The 21,475-nt window shown below is 44.5% G+C and overlaps 2 protein-coding genes across 3 annotated transcripts in view; both read left to right on the top strand.

The window, feature by feature from the left end:
- Positions 1–1,371: 1,371 nt before the first annotated feature.
- Positions 1,372–17,343, top strand: LOC126985410 (uncharacterized). 2 transcript variants are annotated; one of them, XM_050840250.1, is made up of 4 exons: positions 1,372–2,417; positions 7,330–8,114; positions 10,627–10,769; positions 11,203–17,343. In XM_050840250.1, the coding sequence occupies exons 1-4, from the start codon at positions 2,060–2,062 to the stop codon at positions 12,728–12,730; spliced, it is 2,814 nt and encodes a 937-aa protein (XP_050696207.1). In that variant the 5' UTR covers positions 1,372–2,059; the 3' UTR covers positions 12,731–17,343. The 2 variants fall into 2 exon arrangements, with proteins under 2 accessions (XP_050696207.1, XP_050696208.1); XM_050840251.1 differs by having other exon boundaries at positions 1,377–2,327.
- Positions 17,344–19,260: 1,917 nt separating this feature from the next.
- Positions 19,261–21,475, top strand: part of LOC126985409 (uncharacterized) — a 57,961-nt gene continuing 55,746 nt past the window's right edge. Inside the window, exon 1 of the mRNA XM_050840247.1 lies at positions 19,261–20,092. The gene's annotated coding sequence lies outside the window, so the exon portion shown is untranslated. The remainder of the gene's footprint in view (positions 20,093–21,475) is intronic.

The raw sequence follows: 21,475 nt of genomic DNA, 5'->3' as shown, positions 1-21,475 counted from the left end.
TTCTCTCAAGATTATTAGTGGAAGGGTTAGAGAGGGAGAGACTGAATGAGAGGGACCATAATTATAGTGTAGTGAAATGTGCAGTTGTTATCTCTTGTCTTCACCCAATAATATGGGGAGGAGTTGATTGGACATCATAGCACATTGTAGTTTCTGGTTTCTGACAAAAATTCAAAATAAAAAAACATCAATAATTAGTGTTTTAACGATAATTATTTATATTGTTAGCTGTGTGGGTATGACGGTCTGGAGCTCCAACCTTCCGTGGTCCAGTGTAACACGATTGACTCATAAAAACAAGCTCTACCGACACTTCCTTCAACTTAGTATTAGCTGAAGTAGAAATGCAAAGTTTTGGAGATATCTGATCAATGTAGTCACTTAGGTTTAAGAAAGGTGTGCGTTCTTCCCCTCTTAATAACACACCAATAAGTCTCACTTCAGTATCTTGCAAGTGTCTCGAGCGTATTATTGTGAACAATCTGACATCTTTTCTTGGGAATAATAACTTATTTGATTCTAATCAGTTTGGCTTCCGTAAGGCTCACTCAGTTGATGATCAGCTGCTCCTAACATATAATGACGCCACCTGCTGGCTTGATCAGGGGCATATGGTCGACCTTATACTATTTGACTTTAGTAAAGCGTTTGACCTTGTTAATCATAACATTATGATCAGTAGGCTCTCCCACATCGGTATAGGGGATCCCTTACTCTCATGGATACACGGATTTCTGAACGGTAGAGTGACGAGGGTTGTGGTTGGGGGTTCTGAGAGTGATTCTACGCATGTAACTAGTGGAGTTCGCCAAGGGTCTGTCCTCCTTGGACCAACCCTTTTTCTCATTTATATTAACTTTGTGGCTCACGGTCTTACCTGTAAATACAAAATTTTCGCTGATCTGAAAATATACCAAAAGATAAATAAGACTACGCCTTCTCTTACATTGTAAGATATTGCTTCTGTGCAGAGATGTAGACCTACTGGTGTCACGTGCGGAATCGTGGGGGCTCAGGCTCAACTCGGACAAGACCCGTGTTCTTAGGTTCTGCCGAGGATCTGCTCCAAATCTTGGCCCGTACTCTGACTACTATATTAGAGGAAATCCTTTACAATTTGTGCAGTCTGCATCAGATTTAGGGGTTCAAGTTGATGCTTCGTTGAAGTTTCATCTCTACATACGCTCTCTTGCAAATAAAGCTGCAGGAATTTCGTCGAATTTACTTAAGAGCACAGTTAACCGCGAGCCTGAGTTTATGAAATCTCTTCTCACCTCTCATATCCGTCCTGTGCTGGAATTTTGCTCAGTTGTATGGCACACAGGGTATGTAGGTGATACTGACATGCTTGAGAGAGTCCAACAACGATGGACCAAGGAGATTGTTGGACTTTCGCATCTTGACTATGCCTCCCGACTGGATGTAAAATGCCTAATCACTTTCTAAAAAGATAAGCAGAGCTTCAAACTCGTGTTAGCGGGGCTCGCGAGTATAGTGGCCCCATCAAGGGACGCTTTCGGCTCACATCAGCTATATCCAAAGGCCAAAATGGAGATCAGTCTGGTTCTAATGAATGTCTTTTTAGAATCATGGTACAGAGGAAAGGTCAAACTACCAGAAGGGTCATAAAGCTACCCCTGAAAATGCCCGAAAATTCTCGGATAGGCTTGTCAAGCCCAAGACTTGTTGTGTACACCCTGACCTCACAAAGGCCGAGCGTCAACAAGCGTCAACTCGGGGCACACCTCAACAACAACGACAGCCACAAGCAACCTGTACTGCTGGGGCTATAGAGGCCGTGGCCCCATGGCCTAACCAGCCCCCCAAAACACTGAGGAAGAAGAAGAGGAGGAAGATCATCACCTCCACCAAGCCTGCCCCAACAATCTGTCCTGCGTGTGGTGAAGCAGGACACTCCACGCCTGGCCTGTACACACACCACGAGACTCAGACACACCCTGAATAAGCCCAGCCAGGCCGGTGACAGCCCTGGAGGCCGAGCCCAGTGTGCCGAGGTGCGTGTGGTGCAGGGCCAGGCAGGCGGGGGCAGGGGGCCAGCATGCCGCAGCGGTGCTCCGTGCCGGGCTGCTACACCACCTACCAGAACACGGAGAAAATCTCCTTCCACACCTTCCCCAAGGACCGGCAGGTGCGGCGGGAGTGGGTGCGGGTGTGCTCCAGCAAGATCACCAGCCTGGCCGTGCTGGACAACCTGCGCATCTGCAGCTTGCACTTCCCCCCCGAGGCCTTCCAGCGCAAGCATGGGGAGAAGCTCACCAGGCTCAAGGCAGGCGCCGTGCCCTGCCTCAACCTCCCCCCCTTACAGGGTAACCTTAAGTTTATTATACTTCAAACAGTAACAGTAATTATTTGGTCTTCATCCAGAACTGCACCCAACTTGCTTCAGACACTCCTTGGTAAATCTGAAGAAATCTTTAATCCATTTTATTTATTTAAAGCTATTCCTGTTAAAATGGTTATCTATTAAAGCTTAATTAATTGTTCAAATTCAGAAATGTTATTAGCAACTGAAATAGTTATTAAAGTGATGATTGGCATATTTAAATTACCTACTTACCTATCTCTTTAGAAACGTCAGAAGAGCAATATATTGATTAGCAGACAGTCAGATGACACCTCTACTTTTCTGTAATATCATCAGGACCAAGGAAGGTGTACAGTATACAAGTCTGGAAATTTGAAGCTTATAGTAGTATAAAATAGAGATGTGCTGATAATATTGGTATTGGTAGTATCGGTATTGGCAAGGTGAAAATACAGCCGATACTCCGATAATTTTCTGCCTTATTTATTTTGTGATTCAAGACTTTTTAGTATCAACTTTCAAGACCACCCAATTTTAGTTATTCCCAAATTCACTTGTATTTAATTTTAAAATACAGGTAATTCCATACTTTTGTAATCCTACTGATACGTAATCAAAATAGAAAAGTATCAGTATCGGAATATTGGTATCGGTATAGGCTAAAGAGTGAATATTGGTATTGGTATCAGCCAGTGATGGGCACAGTTCTGCTAACCGCTAATTAGCAAAGCTAACATTTGTGTTAGCCGAGTAGCGTTTTCGCTAACTTTTGAAAGTTCTTCTTCTTTTAGTTTAACATCCGTTTTCACTCTTCCTGAGCGGTTGGATGCTTTATGGCTCTCCTCCATTCTACTCTGTCTTCTGTCCGATGCTCATCCATTCCCATCAATGCCAAGTCTTCCTGTATACACCTCCACGTTTTCTTAGGTCTACCAAATGGTCCCCTTCCTTCTACCTCTAATCTCTCTAAAACTCCCAGCACTGTATCCTCCCCTGCTCTCTTTACATGTCCACACCATCAGAGTCTTTCCCTTCTGAGCACTGTTTCCATGTCCTCTACACATCTGTTAGCTACATCTACACTGGACACCCTGTCTTGCCACCTGATCCCTGTCATATACCTCATATACCTCAGCATTCTGCAGTCACTTGCTCTCAATACCTACATCAATTTTCTAGTTAGAGCCCATGTTTCTGCTCCATACAACATCACTGATCTAACACACGGTTGGTACACCCCTGCTCTGCTTTTTAGAGGGATGCTACGATTCACAAGTAGACTAGCCACCTTCCTTCACTTTAACCACTCTGCCGCCACTCTCGCTCTCACTGTCCTCTCCACTCCTGCCTCACAGTCCAGAACATCTCCCATATAACAGAAATGTTCTACCTCATCCAGCTTTCCTCCATTTACCTCTAGTTCATCCCTCACAGTTTTTTGTCCTTGCTGTCTCGTTTCACAAGCTGGGCATGGAAAATTCTGCACTCCTCTTACATTTCTGAGGCCTGAGCATCTATGGTGGCACCATTGCCTGCAACATGTGCACAAGATTAAATTTACACCTACTCCCTTCCCACAGCATCCACATGGATATTTTCCTGATTTAATCTTTTCCCTTGCTTCTTTCCCAGTCACCATGTACTTCGTTTTTTCCATATTAAATTTCAAACGTCTCTCCTCCATTCCTTCCTTCCATTTATTAAACTTTTCTTTCACTTCTTCTGCTGTCTCTACATTTACTGCCAAGTCATCTGCATACAGCAGCTCCCATGGTGTCTCTCCTCTTGCTTCCTTTGTTGCCTCCTCCATTACTGTCATAAACAAGAGTGGGCTAAGGGCAGATCCCTGGTGAATCCCCACTCCAATTTTGAACTCATCTGATGTTCCCACCACTGTTTTCATTCTCAATTTTGTACCTTCATATTGTCCCATCACCGATTCAACCAATCTTTCTGGTACTCTTTGCCTTCTCAATGCCCATCTTATAATTTCCCTTGGTACTCTGTCAAATGCCTTCTCTAGATCTACAAAAACATGATACAATCTCCTCCTCTTCTCCATAAACCTTTCCTGAAGCCCTCTCATAGTATATATTGCCTCAGTTGTTGATCTCCCAGGGCAAAACCCAAACTGACATTTATTGATTCTTATCCTTCTCAGCCTCTTCTCCAGGAATTTTTCATATACCTTCATGCCATGTTCCTGTAACCTTATCCCCCTACTATAGTTACCACATTTCAAAGCATCTCCTTTCCCTTTAAAAATGGGTATAATGTAGCTTCCTTTCCAGTCTTCTGGTATCTCTCCCTTTTTTAATACATCGTTTAACACTCTTGTCAATTCCACCACTCCTTTCTTTCCTGCTGCTTTTATTAAATCTACTGTTAGCCCTGAAGGTCCTGCTGCTGTACCATTAGTGCTTCTTTTACTTCCTCTTCCGTGATTTTTTTTTTGTGGGCTTTCTACTTTTTCAGTTTCATTTATCGTCTTCGTTTTCCTCATGTAACAGTTCACTGAAATATTTACTCCATCTTTCCAATATCTTTTCCTTTTCCACCATGATGTTCCCTCCTTCATCTTTTACAAACTTTGCGTCACAGTATGGGAAAGGTTAAGAGGAAATGGAAGAGGATTAATCCTCTTCTAAACCTCTTAATCCTCTTACATTTCCTCTTAACACGTGCAGTACCGGCCGATTTAAATATTTTTGGCTTGCACAGTACCGGCCTTTTTTTTTTTTTTTTTTTTTTTTTTCTCAAAAATGTTCCATGTGATGGGAAAAGTGGAAAAAATAAGGAAAAAAACATATGTCATAGACCTACTTTTCGCAGGAGAACTCTATGAAGTGTTGCCACAGTGTGGCTGGAAACGGCCCCTGTACGTGATCGATGGTTTATGGAGGATTTGACAAGTGATAGAGGCCAGGTAGCCCATTTTTGTTGCACACAGGTGTAGAATACTCCAGAGAGCACCATTTCATGTGATATAAGTGTGGGATTTTCAGAATTATCAGGACAGTAGACTCGCGTTACAAAGGCGGCTCAATATAGCCTATATCCTCATCTGGCACATAATCCTTGTCCGAACCAGAGTCTGAGAGTGCTCCCACGTCTTCTTCAGATGAGGAAACCTCAAATTCACTGTCTATTGCCATATAGCAAAACGAATGGGCCGCCGAGACATTGTTTACACTTGGTCTTGATCTTGATGTCACAGGTGGCTTGTGATTCCTCCCCAGCTTGGGTAGTGTTGCTAATGCTACAAACGCACTCGCGTAGTGTTGTCATTGTCTGCAGCAGTCTCTGTAGCAAAAATAAACCTGCTACATCGACTGTAACAGTGCTTAGCAAGCCCGACGTGTATATGCGTCGCTAGTATTTCCTGCAACCATAGGCGCTGAGCTATTTTATAGTACTGTACGGGTTAAGAGGTTTAGAAGAGGATTAAGAGGAAATGGAAGAGGATTAAGAGGTTTAGCAGAGGATTAATCCTCTTCCATTTTCTCTTAACCCTTTCCATACTGTGACGCCGACGTCTGCGTCACGTATTGAATGGATTAAACATCTCATTTTTTAAATTTCTCCCTTCTCTCTCCCTCATCCACTCTTCTGTTGCTTTCTTCTTTGCCTTTGCTACCTCTTTTCTTGCCATTTTCTTCTTTTCTTTAAACACCTCTCTATCTTCCTCCTCCTCTGTCTTCTGCCATTTCATGTATGCCTCCTTCTTTTCCTTGATGGCCTGCTGCATTCCATTCCACCACCATGTCTCTCTTTCCTTTCTTCTAATTCGTTTTGTTTCACCACACACTTCTTTCCCTACTTTCATGATATTTTCTTTCAGTTGTTCCCATCCTCCATTATTTTCCTCATTTTCCCTTTTCACTCTTTGTTCAAACTCTCTTCTGATTTCCTCCTCCCTCAGCTTCCATACTTTTAGTTTTAGTTTTTTCTTCTTTCTTTTTTATCTTTTTCTTCCCTACCTTTGTGACTATGTCAGCACAAAGAAGTCTATGTTACGGCAGGCACACTTCCCCAGGGATCACCTTCATGTCTTTTATCCAAAAATCTTCAGTCTTTCAGTACACTTCCAGTATTCACCGTCCCTATTCTAAAACTAAGTCCTGAGATTCTTCACGCCCCCTGCCCACTCAAGGGCTGCCAGGTACTGGGGGCCATACTCTGTAATCGAGCCATTATCAGTCTTTGGAGAATAATTTTCCAGGTGGCATGCCCTTGCTAACCCAACCATCTATTTTACTAGCCTTTGCCTGAACAAAAAACACAAACCCTACAAGGCAGCAGGGGGCTATGAGGTTTACCACCCACTATTTCACCCATAGCTGGGACTGGATGGCCATTGACTCTGATAAACATGAGTTCATCTGCCCTTAGAATGGTCTTGTTTTTAATCCACCTGGGGGTCCAGCACACCCTCCTCACTGGTCCAAAACAAAACCAGTGGGGTCGCTGGTTTAGTCGCCGACTACCCGACCATGCGGCTGGTTGTACTGAGTTACATGTCACCAGTAGCAGAGCACTACCTTAACTGTCCTGACTAGACATTTTTTTCCAAAAAATAAAATATGTAAATCTTTTTCAAAAACTACAATGTGAAAATTAGTGCCTGAGATCCCCTTCTGGCACCTGCAGGACACTCCACTATCACCACTAGGGACAGTAACTACTGGATACCCTTCTGGCACCTGCAGGACAGTCCACTATCACCACTAGGGACAGTAACTACTGGATACCCTTCTGGCACCTGCAGGACAGTCCACTATCACCACTAGGGACAGTAACTACTGGATACCCTTCTGGCACCTGCAGGACAGTCCTAGTCCTGAGCTTGCCCAGTAACCCATTGCATGGGCTGCCATGGACATGCTGTAGCTGCCATTTATTAGAACTAAACATTCAGATATCTTTATGTCTGGCATATGTGAGGACACAGTAGAATATAATGTTAAAAAAAAAGTTGTTAACACTTGTAATATTGTTTACAGATGCACCTGGAAAGCTGAGTCATTCTAACAACGTACCGTTTGGCTTTCCTGACCGAGTAGGCCGTGGGGAGGACAGAAGGCACTCTATAGGCCCTAGGAGAGGACTGCCAGGGAGACTCATAGCCTGGGATCTTGCACCCTCAGACACAACCACTCCTGAAGTTAGTTCAGCCAGTGTCACACACCTTGCCCCAAAAAACGACAAAAGACCAACCAGTCCTGAAGACAGTGCTGTGCAAGTTACATTCTTCTCAAAAAATGGAATTAACCAAGACCCAGAGCAATCTTTTAATCCCACACCCTCAAAGACAGCAAATTCTAAATTCAGACACGATGTCACACAGTTTGACCCCCAAAAGAATCTACGTGATCCCCTGGATGTTAGCGTCAAGCAAGGCAGCAAAGAAAAAGAAATAGAAGTGCCAAAAGCTGTCAGCAGAGAAAGTTTTGGCATCAAGGCCAAATACAAAGCAGCAAAAAAACACAAGGTCGATGACCTCCACAAGGACACTCACAACCCAGCTGACCAGACAACCCTTGACCCCTCTGCTATCAGCCTCCAGAGAGAAAAATCCAAGCCTATCAAGAAGCTCAAAAATGTCCACAGCCTCGAGGGACTCATGCCACCAGACCAGTCAGGGATGTTGGATGTGCTACTGACGGCACAGAGTAATGTAGCGGTCAACAGGAAGGAATTGTCACCCAATGTTAAAGTGCTGAACTACCTGCCTTTGCTCATCCCATGCCAACAGTCAGTGGCCAATGCAAGAACTGCCTCCACACAAGTAAGTACATCCTCATATTGTTCTGGGGGTTGGCCGGGTGGTGCAGGCATGAAACCTGCCGTGAAACCATGCCTGAGGTAAGCCTTTGGAGGGCTTTGTGTTTGGGTATCCAGAAGATTCTGAGCCTTGTGTGGGATCTCCAACTGCCTCACCAATCACTTGAGCCCAGAATTCTGAAGGTGGATATGCTAGTAAGACTGAGATGAGGAGTTCTTGCAGTGGTTAGATCAGCAGTGAGGGGGTGGGGGGCGGGACACCTACTGCTGGTCCTGCATGAGCCTTGGTAACTGTCTTAGAGGGGCAGCTATGGGTACCTCCACCCACCTGCAGCCACTTGTGGTTGAGGTTTGAGTTGAAGAGCATATAGTATGAGTGAGGCTGAAGCACATCTTTGGCTTTAATGTCACTTGCAGGGTATGCTCTTACTGATATGTGTGAAACTGAAGAGAAGGTATTCTGCATCAAATTTTACTCAGTATTTGACCAGTGCTTCCTTTGGGTCTCATTCATTGTCACCTGTAGAACTGTGGGATGCCTTCATACTTAAAACTCAAAGCTGCAAAGGAGTGCATTTGACAGTGGCCAAGGCCAAGGAATAGATTTGCTTTTTGCGGGAAATGTATGATAATAACAAGAAGTAGCATTTCCTGGCTTGCTGGGATTCCAGACCAATACAGGGTGGTGTCACATGGGACTAGAGCTAGAGGAGAGAGGAGAGGCATGTCAGGAGTCTGTTTGAGGACATCAAGGGTCATTTCCATTTACTGTTCACCATTGATGAGGTTTCAGGTCCTGCTCCGCCACTGATGCAGTGCTCTCGAGGGCCGTCAACAATTGCACTGTTAGCCTCAACAATATTCTTCGATGCACTTGTTCTCAAATGTTGTAGTGAGTGAGTGTCTTAATTGCTTTCACAAATAATATCACAAATATCCATTTGTTCCGTTTTCATGTCTGATATTATCGTTATAGTATCAATTAAATATCTAACGATTATTTCCAACACACTAAACATTCATCATACACAATTTGTCCGTGAGTACAAACATTTCAATGCAAATGACCTCCGACCTGCTTACCGAGCCCTGAAGAAGCTATGCTTCAAGCCTCCATCTAAGGTGAATGCTATCTGAACAGCAGCTGGTTGCCTCATATCAGACATGGAAGAGCAAAGGGGTCATTGGGCTGAGTTCTTTGAGCAGCTGTGTGTAGTGAACTGTCCGAACAGGCAGTTCCCAACCTCTGGGTTACAAGTAATGGATGCTGATCTACACACTAACAAAACCTTATCCTCTCTTGACAAGGTCAGAGCAACCTAGATAAGGAAGAGGGGTGGAAAGGCAGCTAGTGTTTCTAACATGACTGCAGAGCTGCTCAAAACTGGAGGTGAGGCCGTGGTTTGTGGGTTGCATGCAGGCGACTGCCTTACGGCAATCTGGTACCCTTCCTCCTGACTGGAAAAGGGGCCTGGTCATCCCTATCTGGAAAGGGAAAGAGGACTGCCACGACTGCACCAAACACTGCTGTCATATTGCTCAGTGTGTCACACAAGGTGGTTGCCCATCTATTGCTCATGCAGACTTGAAGCATCTGCTGAAATTGCATATCTGTTTTGAATGCCATTATCACTGACTTTGTTATTGCCAACATTGGAGATTTTCTCACTGAGTCACTGGAAGTTCTGGGCTCTCAAAGCACAGTGCGAAGAGGCAAAGCTATTAGGAATTCAAATCTTCTTGGAAAAGACCAAGGTACAAGTGTTTGGAGGCATGCTAGATGAAACATGTGGCAAGGACATTGATATTTTGGAAAATTTCCCATACCTTGGTAGCAAAGTGCATATCATGTTATGTCAAGAAGTCTTAGGATGGATTGGCTTGGCCCATGGTGTTATGGACTCGCTCAGCACAAGTATATAGTGTTGTCAATACTCGTTCAAAAGGACATAGTTCTTCAAGTGCTTCCTGTCTTACCTTTGAGCTGGAAGACATGGACACTGAATATTGACTTGAAGAGGTGAATGATGCCTCTTGGTAATTATTTTGTAATGTCATTGGTACTGCTGAGATGACTGTCAAATTAGTGATTACTCTGAGAGACAGAATCTAGGCCTCTTACCTGCATAGTCCATGAACACCAACTCTGGCTGTATGGGCATGTGCCAAGCTACTCAAAAGTTGACTTTGCTCAACAGGTTGTATCTATAAGAGACAGCATTGTATGAAGGAGACCAGGGGGAGACCCACAAAGCTCATGGCTTGAACGAGTAGCTGCCATGAGTTATTTTGGATAGGAATGTGGCCTGCATGGAGACTTGCTTGGAGGGTGGTGCCCCCCTCTGGGGTGGGCGGTGGCTTTGTAAAGTGGGTGAGGCAATGCATTCCTAGACACATGCCCCTGTTGAGTGCTTGATGGACAGGTCACAAAGCTGGTCAGACACAGCCTGTTTAGCACACTGCAAGTTGCCTTGCCATCCATTCACCTCAAAATTGCTCATGCCTTTATGTTTCAGGGTGAAGCGAAGGACCAGCCAGCACCACCAGTGTTGCCAACAAAGGTTGTGGATGTGGACGTGATGGTGGAGGAGGTGGAGGAGGTGCCCATGGAAGATGACACACAAGATCCACTGAGTTTGCACCCCACCACCACCACCAGGTAGGTCTTTCAGGCAGGGAAGGCCTGTCTGTGGGTGTGCATGTTTGTCTCCATGGGGTTACTGCCCCAGAACACATGTGTTAAGGACTTCAAACAGTCTGTAACTCTATTTCATATCTGTATCCAGAAATCTGGACTAAATGTGATCTACTTATACAGCCATAAACAGACTATCTAAAGGCCCATCCACACAATTGAGCAGTACCCTCCAGCACAGGCGAGCGGTCTGCCCGTTGACGGGCTTACCGCTTGTGCCCGCTGAAAAACTTGCTTGTGCCCGCTGAAAACCTAGTTTTCAGCGGGCACAAACGGTAAGCCCGTCAACGGGCAAACCGCTCAATGTGTTTTTTCTTTGTGTAATGGAATTGCTATATCTATTAAGTATTTTATCCCTTGTGCAAAAGACTTATACATTGTAAAACTTTATTCCCAGGATTGAATCAGCAAACCAGTCCTGTAGGACAGAGGAGCCCACCAACACAAACCGTGCAGCAAGGGACAGAAGTTGCTCAGTGACAGCCGGTGATTCATCCAACTCCAGCCACGATGAGAGAGACGCAGACGGTGGACAATTGAGGAATGGTGGCACGGAGAAAGAAGGTGGTGGTGGTGATGATAATGAGGAGGAAGAAGAGTGTGGTGGTGATGATGACTGGCAGAAGGCATTCCAAACAGATGCTGTGTTACCACCACCACCTTTCACTGCCACGCCAGGGCCCAGAAACGTCCCACACCTGCAGAAGCCTGTTGATTATGTCCTTCTGTTCATCACTCCTGCCTTCACGGACACAGTTGCACGCAAGACCAACAAGTGTGCCGACCAGTGGATTAACAAACACAAACATAGTCAAGATCCTCACCACCAGCATGCCATTCACACCTGGCACAGATCAGGCAAAACCACTGCTAAAGAGATCTACGCCTTCCTAGCCGTCACGATGAACATGAGTCAGATTTTAAAGCCTTGTGTTGCGTCGTACTGGGACAAGACGAGCAGGAGCCAGGCCACTCCTTGGTTCGGGGAGCACTTTGTGCTCGAAAGGTACGTCATGATCATGAAGTTCCTAAGTTTTGCCGACTGTGACACCGCGCCTAGTGCATACGATCCCTCTTACAAACTGTATGACATCCAACCCCTAATAACCCACTTTAACCATGTGTTTGGGCATTACTTCAAGCCACACCAAACTATCACGTTAGGAGCGAATACAGTAGGCAGTGCCAACATCAAACTAAGGTCATGGCACTGTACCCCTGCAAAACCTGTTGAGTGTAGAGTGAAGATCTGGAACCTGTGTGACGTGGAGACGGGGTACACCGTTGCATTCGAAGTTGAAAGTGAATCATTTACTGAAAAAATTTATGAGGAGAACGAAGTGTATGATTTAGTGATGCGCCTAATGGAAGCTGGAGACGTCTTGCATCAGGGCTACCTTCTACATATTGGCAGCTGCTGTGTGTTCCCTCAGCTCCTCTTTGACCTGTGGAAATGTCAGACACTGGTAACGGGGAGGGTGCGTCCTCAGCTAAAGGGTCTTCCGCATATTTTGGCGAAGGGCAAGTGGAAGAGCTGGCAGGTGTTCAAGCAGAAGAAGGGCCCACTGTTCTGCATTGGCTCCAAGGATCAAGATAAGAACTTAGAGCTGATGCTGTCCTCAGTGGCGAGCAAAGACTATGTTTGCTCTCAGCGGATGGCAAAGGGCAGAGAAAGGCCACTGCCACGCAACGTAAAGGACCACAGGCAGGCAACAAACAGCGCCAACTTTCAGACCTACTTTCCGGAGTGCAGTTCCCTCAAGGTGAGCACGCGAGTTGCCATGTCCGTGATCAACACCGCGTTCCTCAATGCTTACCTCCTCTACGTGACCACCACGTCAGACAAACCACGGCTGAGTGAACAGTCCTTCATGGCATCCGCTATTGAGGGATTCACGGAGGGGTACATTCCATCACAAGTCTAGTCTCTCAGCTTGTGTCTTACTCTCCCTTTTGTCTTTCTCTTCCTGGACAATTTTTTTTTCATATATTCTCCACATCATCTCACTTGTCTGCCATTCATTCCATCTATATAATGTGGGTCTTAAACTAACTTAGCTTTTCCTCACTGATGAATGTCTTTTATATCAGTCAGTCCAAATCTCCAACACCCTGTGCCCTCATGGGAACTTCCCCCAAGGGAGTGGCCGCTGCAGAAATGTCTCCAACTTCCCCTGTTCCAGCATTCTCTCAGCACTTTCAATCCCTTGCCTGCCATCTCCCTCCAATACTCGTCAACTTTATGATCCATTTCACTGGTGGTCTCGCCCTGACACCCCTCCTTCAATCAGTGAATTAATCAATGGGGGCGTACGCCGGGGGGCACGTCACCTTGTTCAACCATCATTCACACTTCACAAAATCATCCTCATGCATCCTCATCACATGTCCAAACCTCATAGTACCACATATCACCCATGCAACCACTCCATGATTCATTTCCTATGCTGTTACATCCATACCAGTATTGTCACATTACTTTATCCATCCCATCTTGTAACAACTCATCCTCTTCTTATGCATCTCGTTTCCTCTGAGCATATTCATGATTACTGTGGCTCATTCCAAATTTGGGTCTGGCACAGATGAGAGGCTTGGGAGGATATTGCAGTTTCTTTTACTCTTATTTACCACCATTCTCTTAATTCCTTTCTTTATCTCCAGTCCACCGATTATCTTTAAGGCTCTCTCCCTTACCTCTTCCACCATGTTCCCATACTTATATAAAGGTAAAGTTGGGGGCACATTGTAAGCTATGTGTGGCCTCCCATCTCCTTTATATTAGCCCTTGAGCCTGTGGTGGATAGGAACCCATTACCCGGAACCCAAGGCCAGTGTGATATCCTGGTTACCACAGTTTACCTTCCCATGCACCCATTGATTGACCAGCACGAACAGGAGGATGGACAACTGGCTGGGGTGCTTTCGGACTGTCAGAGTAGAATTTAGTTTAGGTTAATGGATTCATAGCTAGACATGCTAACCACTACACCACAGAGGCACATACTTACACAGAACCATCCCAAAGCACTTAAATGCACTCTGTTCCTCCATCTTCTCTCCCTCCAGCCAGATCATACTCACAGCCCTGTCTCCGTATGGCTTTTTAAAGTCAATGGCTTTTCTTAATTGCAAATGCCACACTACTCTTGTCTACCTTTACTTTCAAATTTTCTTCTTTCATACCCTGTTAAATTAATCCATAATCCTCTACAGCATCCTCTCACTCTCTGCCAGAAAAGCATAATTTAATTCATGATTCACAACATGGGTTCACAAAGGGTAGGTCTTGCCTTACTAACCTGTTGTCCTTCTACACTAAAGTAATCGAGGCGGTTGACAGAGATGAAAACTATGACATATTATATCTAGATTTCAGTAAAGCGTTCGACAAAGTCCCTCATCACCGGCTATTACTAAAATTACAGGCTCATGGCGTAGATGGGAAAGTTTTGAACTGGATCAGGGCATGGCTTAGTGGTAGGAAGCAGAGAATGCAAATCAATGGTAGGAAATCTGAATGGGGCAGTGTTACGAGTGGAGTCCCACAGGGGTCGGTGCTGGGTCCTCTGCTTTTTATTGTTTACATCAATGACTTGGACACAGGAATTAGTAGCGATGTCAGTAAGTTCGCAGATGATACCAAGATCGGTAGAGTAATCCAATCAGACAGCGACGCTACCGTTCTCCAGGATGAGCTTGACACACTATATGATTGGGCGAGGAAGTGGCAGATGGAATTCAATGTCGGGAAGTGTAGCATTTTGAGCGTAGGTAGGAATAACCCCTTACACAATTACTCCTTAAATGACACTCCTCTAAGCAGGTCTGGGCGTGAGAGAGACTAGGAGTCCTAGTGAGCGCTGACCTCCGTCCTAGGGCTCAATGCATTCAGGCTAAAAATCGGGCAAACAGAGTACTAGGTTTCATCTCAAGGAGCGTGAGCAATAGGAGCGCTGAAGTCATCCTCAAACTTTACTTAGCACTAGTTAGACCTCATCTTGATTATGCAGTTCAATTTTGGTCCCCCTACTATAGAATGAATATAAAGATGTTAGAATCTGTACAGAGGAGGATGACAAAGATGATTCAGGGGGTGAGAAACTTGCCTAATGAAGACAGGCTGAAGCAGTTAAATCTACACTCTCTAGAAAGGCGAAGGGTGCGAGGAGACTTGATCGAAGTTTATAAATGGATGAAGGGATTTAATAAAGGGGATGTCAATAAAATTTTGAGAGTGAAAGAGCCAGGTAGGATGCGTGGAAATGGTTTTAAGTTAGACAAATTGAGATTCAACAAAGACATAGGCAAGAATTGGTTCACCAATAGAGTGGTGGACAAATGGAACAGGCTTGGGAGCCATGTTGTGGGTGCCAGTACCATAGATACATTCAAGAAGAGGTTAGATAAAACCATGGATGGTGAGGGAAGGTGGGGTTGAGTGTACAGGAGCTGCCTTGTATAGGCCAACCGGCCTCTTGCAGACTCCTAATGTTCTTATTATTTTGGCTTTCATTTCTCCCATGCAATCCATATCAGTATAGTACAGCCATGGTGACATCTGTTCACCTCTGTGATGTAATATTTTGCATTCCGAGCTACCAATCCACAGGCCTGGGTTCATTCCCAGTCCAGGTAGTTGGTCTGCAGCTCCCTCAGCTGTTCATCCTCCTTTTCAAGTTGGCTGACAAATGGGTACCTGAGGAAACCCAGGGAGACTTGGGAAGGCAAACCGAGGTAACCTTGAGCGTCCAGCCCTTGTGGGCGGGGCTTGGCATGACTCTTCTCATACCGGACGAAGATGACAGAGTCTGTACATGCTTGTTTTTTGCACTAGAGTGGCCACACGTCATTGGAAGCCTGATTTCACTCACCTTTGCATCACATTTATAAACAAGCAGCAAAAATAAATTTGGGCTGCCAGGTTTGCAGCAGAATTACTTTGATCTGCAAAAAGTGAAGCAAGATAAGCAATGCTTTCTTTCATTGGTAATATTTTCATATGGAATTATTTTAATTTAGTATCCTAATAATCTACCTCACAGTCCGTTTAGAAGTAAATGAGGTATAGCATTGCTATCTTCATGCCGAGTGCTGCCTCCTGACACAATTCACCTTAGAAAGTCTCCCATCCCTGCCCATACCAGTCCTCAACCTTTCTACATCCCATTTTCTTCATCATTTCCACACTTGGCACTCCACACCCTCTCAGGTGTGTTTTTCCAATATCTAATATGTCTGCCTTTCCTCTCCCACTGTTGTTTCTGTGCAAATCTCTTCCCTAAAGTGTCTCACAAAGGCAGACATTGTGGCTCATGAGGTGGAAATTTTACCCCCTTCTGAAATAAATAAGTGTGGGGTTGCATCTTAACCTAATGGTGTGAGAGACTCCTTATGTTCCTGTGTATACCTACCCAGAACTGTGACTACATCTGTCACTTGCTTTAAGGGAAGTTTTATTCCACATCAAGCATGACATTGTTACAGTCTCCTTATGTTCCTGTGTGTACCTTCCCAGAACTGTGACTACGTCTGTCACTTGCTGTAAGGGAAGTTTTATTCTTCCTCAAGCATGGCTAAGCTAGTATAAATGATGAGTTAATGAAAAGTACAAAACTTCTTTGGCATGGTATAATGACTAATATTATTTTCAATGCAAGGACATAATGGGAACAGAGGCTCGAGACAGTAGAGTTCTGAACGGAGCTATACAAGTGTGATGCATTGTTAGGTGAGGCTTGAGACTGAAGAGTTTTGTTGGAGCTGTCTAATTGTGATGCATTGTTAGGTGTTTTGTATGCAGCAATACAAGTGTGATGCACTGTCAGGTGAGGCTTGAGACTATAGACTAGTAGAGTTTTGTACTGAGCTGTATAAGTGTGATGCATTGTTAGCTGTTTTGTAAGGAGCTATATATGTGATGCATTTTGTTAGGTGCAATGAAAGCTCATTTGGACAATCTGACCTACCTTGACAGTCCTGGCCTAGACTGAGCTCTTGGCTGATGTAGACCCTGTCCAAATTGATTGTAACAACCCACAAATTAGCATGGCCAAAACATCCTTGCTGTTTAAAACACTCTGGGTCCATGAGCCAAGACTGGATTAAGCCTGAAGTTGTAGTAGTTTGGTGCGTGAAGTTTAAGGTACATAACGTGTTGTCTGTATGGTGCACCATATTGGTGCAGAGATCTAATTTTTGTACACCTGCTGGCTCTGAGAGGTGCCTTGAGGGGGTGACTGGTGGACATGTGGTGCCAGCAGAGGCCGCCTGCCCTCACTGGCTTGGGGAGTGCCACATCTCAAGCTGCTGGGAGATAGATTGGTGGATCAGTATTGCCCCCTTCATGCACTCATTTACTGGTGCCTATCCTTGCCCTCGCTGGCTTGGGGAGTGTCATGCCTCAGGCTGCTGGGAGGTAAAGGGGTGGATCAGTATTGCCCTCTTCATGCATCCATCTATTGGTGCCTGTTCTTTAGATCAGCACAAGTGCTGGGTCCTCATGGTGGTCTGCCAGTAATAAAGTACATATAAAGAGGTGCTAAGCTTTGATTAATTTTCCTCCTTCCTCTCCTTCACTGCTCCCCCCCCTTCTGGCACACTGCCACCATGGGGGACTTTGGGATGCCTGGGGAAGGGGACCTTGTGATCACTTCCACTTCCATCCTGGTCCCCTGTCCCTGATCAAACAAATTTTGCTTGGACTTTACCTTCTATTTTTCCTCCCTCCTCCACCTTCCACTATCCCTCCTTTCTTCCTGAGGCGGGAGAGCCGCAGTGACGGTGAGAGGGTGCGAGGCTAACCCGGCGTTCTGCCTTGAACAGCCTTCTATTATCCCTCCTTTTTCCCTGGGGCGGGAGAGCCGTTGTGAGACTCACAGTGAGAGGATGTGAGGCTGACCATGATCAGCCTCAGGGTTCCCTTTATTCTTACGGGGCCTTGAGCTGACTGGTTACTTCCCCAGCTTCCTAAGGCTCACTGTGGCCAGTAATGACATTAATCCCGCTACTACAGAGGCTTTGGGGTCAGCCTTGAACAAAGCACTCCCCTAGGCACCCTTGGTTTCACTAACTTCAGTTACGGACTGAACTGTGAACTCTGCCCGCCCACCCAACTACTCCCTGTTTCCTTGCATCTTCAGTCTACATTTCCCCAACCCCCTTCACCCCTCTTTACAAAAACTTAATAATACTTCATAATTCAAACTCCCTTATCGGCACACTCAAACCCTATGCTCACAAAAAAACTTTAATTTGTTTAGAGTCAACTCCCGTTCTCGTCCACCACCATTAGCCATCTTCCCCTCCTTTGTATTTCATGAACTTTTACACAATTTCCTCTTATCGGATTTGCTTAAATAGTGATAGATTTATGCTAAATAACTCATGATTATGCTAAAATTATGCCAAATTGCTAGAAATTTTGCTAAGCACATAATTTGCTGAAATTATCCTAAAAGCATAAAATTATGCTAAATCTGGTAACACTGAATTATTCCTGGAACAAAGTCAAATGACTCATCCCTCGGCGTTTTGAGCCAGACGTACAATTCATTTTCGCTCCTCAAATCCCAACGCCGAGGCGGTCAGAGATAGCTACAGACACTCACCTCACTCCTTTTATCTCTCCAGAGTATAATTATAGGTTATCCCGCTACACACACACACACACACATTTTTTCAATCCTACAAGGCTAGCTTTCCATGTTTTTACTCATCCCGCAACACTTCCATATTTTTCCTTCTCTGTAATATTTTAACATGGGAGACGATGTGTGTGTGTGTGTGTGTGTGTGTATGTGTGTGATCATAAACTCAACAGTGGATGAGCGGGAAATTCAGAAAGCCGAATAGGGTTAAAGTAATGAAATGTGCGCGCCCGTGTGTGTGTGTGTGTGTGTGTGTAAGATGGAGAGAGAGAGAATTTTTTTTCAAGAGTAGGCTATCATCAGCTTCTGTATATAGCGAGATAACTTGATTATGCTCCGAAGAGATAAAAGAGTGAGAGGAGTAGTGTCTGTAGCTACCTCTGACCGCCTTGGCGTTGGGAAGTGGAGAGCGAAAATGAATCGTACGTTTGGCTGGAAACACCGAGGGATGCGTCATTTCAATAGGACACCATTGGTCTCGCCACAACGACGCAAAAAAGCATTCAACATTCCAACTCACCTTCACTCTCCTGTGACCACCTGGCGGCCTGTTGATCAAAGAGGATTCAATGACCATGAGGCAACTCACTCACTCCCACCAGCTGTGAAGGATCAGCTGCTCGGGTGGTACTGTGTGACTTATCTTTCACAGGCAACTCGGTAGAGAACTTTTGAGTCATGACAAGGTTAGCGTAGTAGCCTACTATTCTCGAAGCTTCGGCTTGTCTCATGGGAGGGAGGCGGCGGCCAATCTCGGCGTGGCCAGCGAGGTGGATAAATGCGTACCATCTTGCCGCGTAGGGGAAAAAAGGAAAAAAAGCGGGCTGAGCAGATTCTTACAAGTGGGAAGTACAACATTATTGTTCTATATACTGGAAGCCTTACTTAATTATATATATAAACGTGCCGAGTGTGTCATCTTTTCGTGCGGGAAAAAAAAAGGAAAAAAACTGCGCTGTGACGACTTTTACGAGTGAAGTACTACATTGCTCTTGATACTGGCAGACTTACCTATATAATGGACAATTTACGGTTTCACCCAACCAACGATTTTCTTACGTGGTTCATGTTTTCTGGTGATAGATGTAGTGAATTGCACGATTTTGTACGTCATTTCCGTAGCAAATGTCTACTTTTCGAGTTATGCCTCTTTTCAAGTTATGCCTATCCCCTGCTCTCAAAGATTAGTAAGCCCGTGCTGATTCTCTGAGCGCCAAAAAAACACGTGCTGTGCCATATTGTAAGAGATATATTTTTGTTCCTTGGAAGACTGAATGTAATATAGTGTCACCTTAATTTTCAATCGATGAAGTGTAAGGAAACTGTACGTACGTACGTATGGAGCCAACGTACGTTATGGACTGGGGTTAGTGCTGTTATGACATTTTGGTTATACTTACTAAGTCCGTGTCACGTGCAATAACGAAACTTACATATTATGTAGGACACAATGTGGCCTTGCCATATATCTAAAAATCTTTTTGGGGATGAGTATGATATAGTTGTAATGGCGCCGAGGAAGGACGTGAAGGAGCCTTGCCAAGGATGTAAGCACACTCCCGCAGGACACGCCCACCCTCGTAGGGACGCCGCGGCCACTGCAAGAGGTGTTTCGATGCTTCAGTTAAGGATTCGTCGGTGAGTACAAATTTGGTTTATGTCTAACACCATCATTTTGCACGTCGCTTTCATATATGATGTTTGTGCATGTTTAAAGTGATTGTCGTTGGGAAAACTACGTTACGTCATCTTAGAGTATTTTTCTTTATTAATGGCCCAATTATTGACAACAAATTATCGTTATGACGTTTATACAATTAGGCGTCATGTTGTATACCTACCTCTTCATCCCTACACACTGCCAGACTCCCGTGGTTCAGTGTTATCTATCAACATTGTAGAGATGAACCCCATTATATGTGCGGAAGAAGGGGGTATTTTCTAAGGCAGGGGAGGCATGCAGCTCAAGAGCAAAAAACAAAAAATTCCGTCATGCGCCGCTCCGACAAAAGAAAACGGAACGAGAGGCCAAAAGAGAGGTCGATTTTGTGGAGGAGAGTTGTCTCGATACACTCCTCTTGGAAAAGTTCAAGTCGTTGGCAGGAGGAAATACAGACGAAGGAAGACTGTTCCAGAGCTTACCAGGACAGATATATAAAGTAGAAAGAGAAAAAAAGAAAAGAATGAAAAGGGAAGAAAACATGAAAATAAATAAAATAGAAAAATAAAAGCATTAGGAGCATTAAGGAAAAGAAGTGAAAGAAAACAAAACTTTGAAATGAAAAAATGAAAAAAAAAATGAAATGATAAAAAACCTGAAAATGAAGGAAATAAAAAGACAAGGAGGAGAAAAACAAGGAATGAAAAAGAAAAGAGAATAGAAGGAAAAAAAGTATAAAATGAAGGAAAAGAGGACAAAGAAACAAGAAAGAAAAAACACCAAGCCTTTCTCAAGTTGAAGAATTTATTACAAAGATGAAATAACTGTTTGTGTGTGTGTATGTATGTATGTACGTCTGTATGTTTGTTTACACATAATAATAATAATAATAATAATAATAATAATAATAATAATAATAATAATAATAGGTGGTGGACACAGACATAGAGCAGCACAACACAGCACCTCAGGGGAAGTGGATCTTCATGTGCCTAGCAATATCCTGCTTGGTTTTGAAATGCTTCCCACAAACATCACACTTGAACTCTCTCAGGCCAGAGTGTCTGAAGATGTGCCTGTTCAACAAAGACATAGAAATGAACCTCCTGCCACACTCATGGCATTCATGAGGTCTTTCACCAGTGTGTGTAAGGGTGTGTGTGTTAAGGTAACTCTTCCTACAGAACTTTTTGCCACACTCATGGCATTCATAGGGTCTTTCACCAGTGTGTGTAAGGGTGTGTAAGTTGAGGGCACTCTTCTGAGTGAACTTTTTGCCACACTCATGGCATTCATGAGGTCCTTCACCAGTGTGTGTAAAGGTGTGTGTGTTGAGGTTACTCTTCTGGCTGAACTTTTTG

The sequence above is a fragment of the Eriocheir sinensis genome, chromosome 59 (assembly GCF_024679095.1).
Source record: "Eriocheir sinensis breed Jianghai 21 chromosome 59, ASM2467909v1, whole genome shotgun sequence".
Taxonomy (NCBI): Eukaryota; Metazoa; Arthropoda; class Malacostraca; order Decapoda; family Varunidae; genus Eriocheir; species Eriocheir sinensis.
Note: the sequence above shows the minus strand (reverse complement) of the source record. Positions and strands in the feature narration are given on the sequence as shown.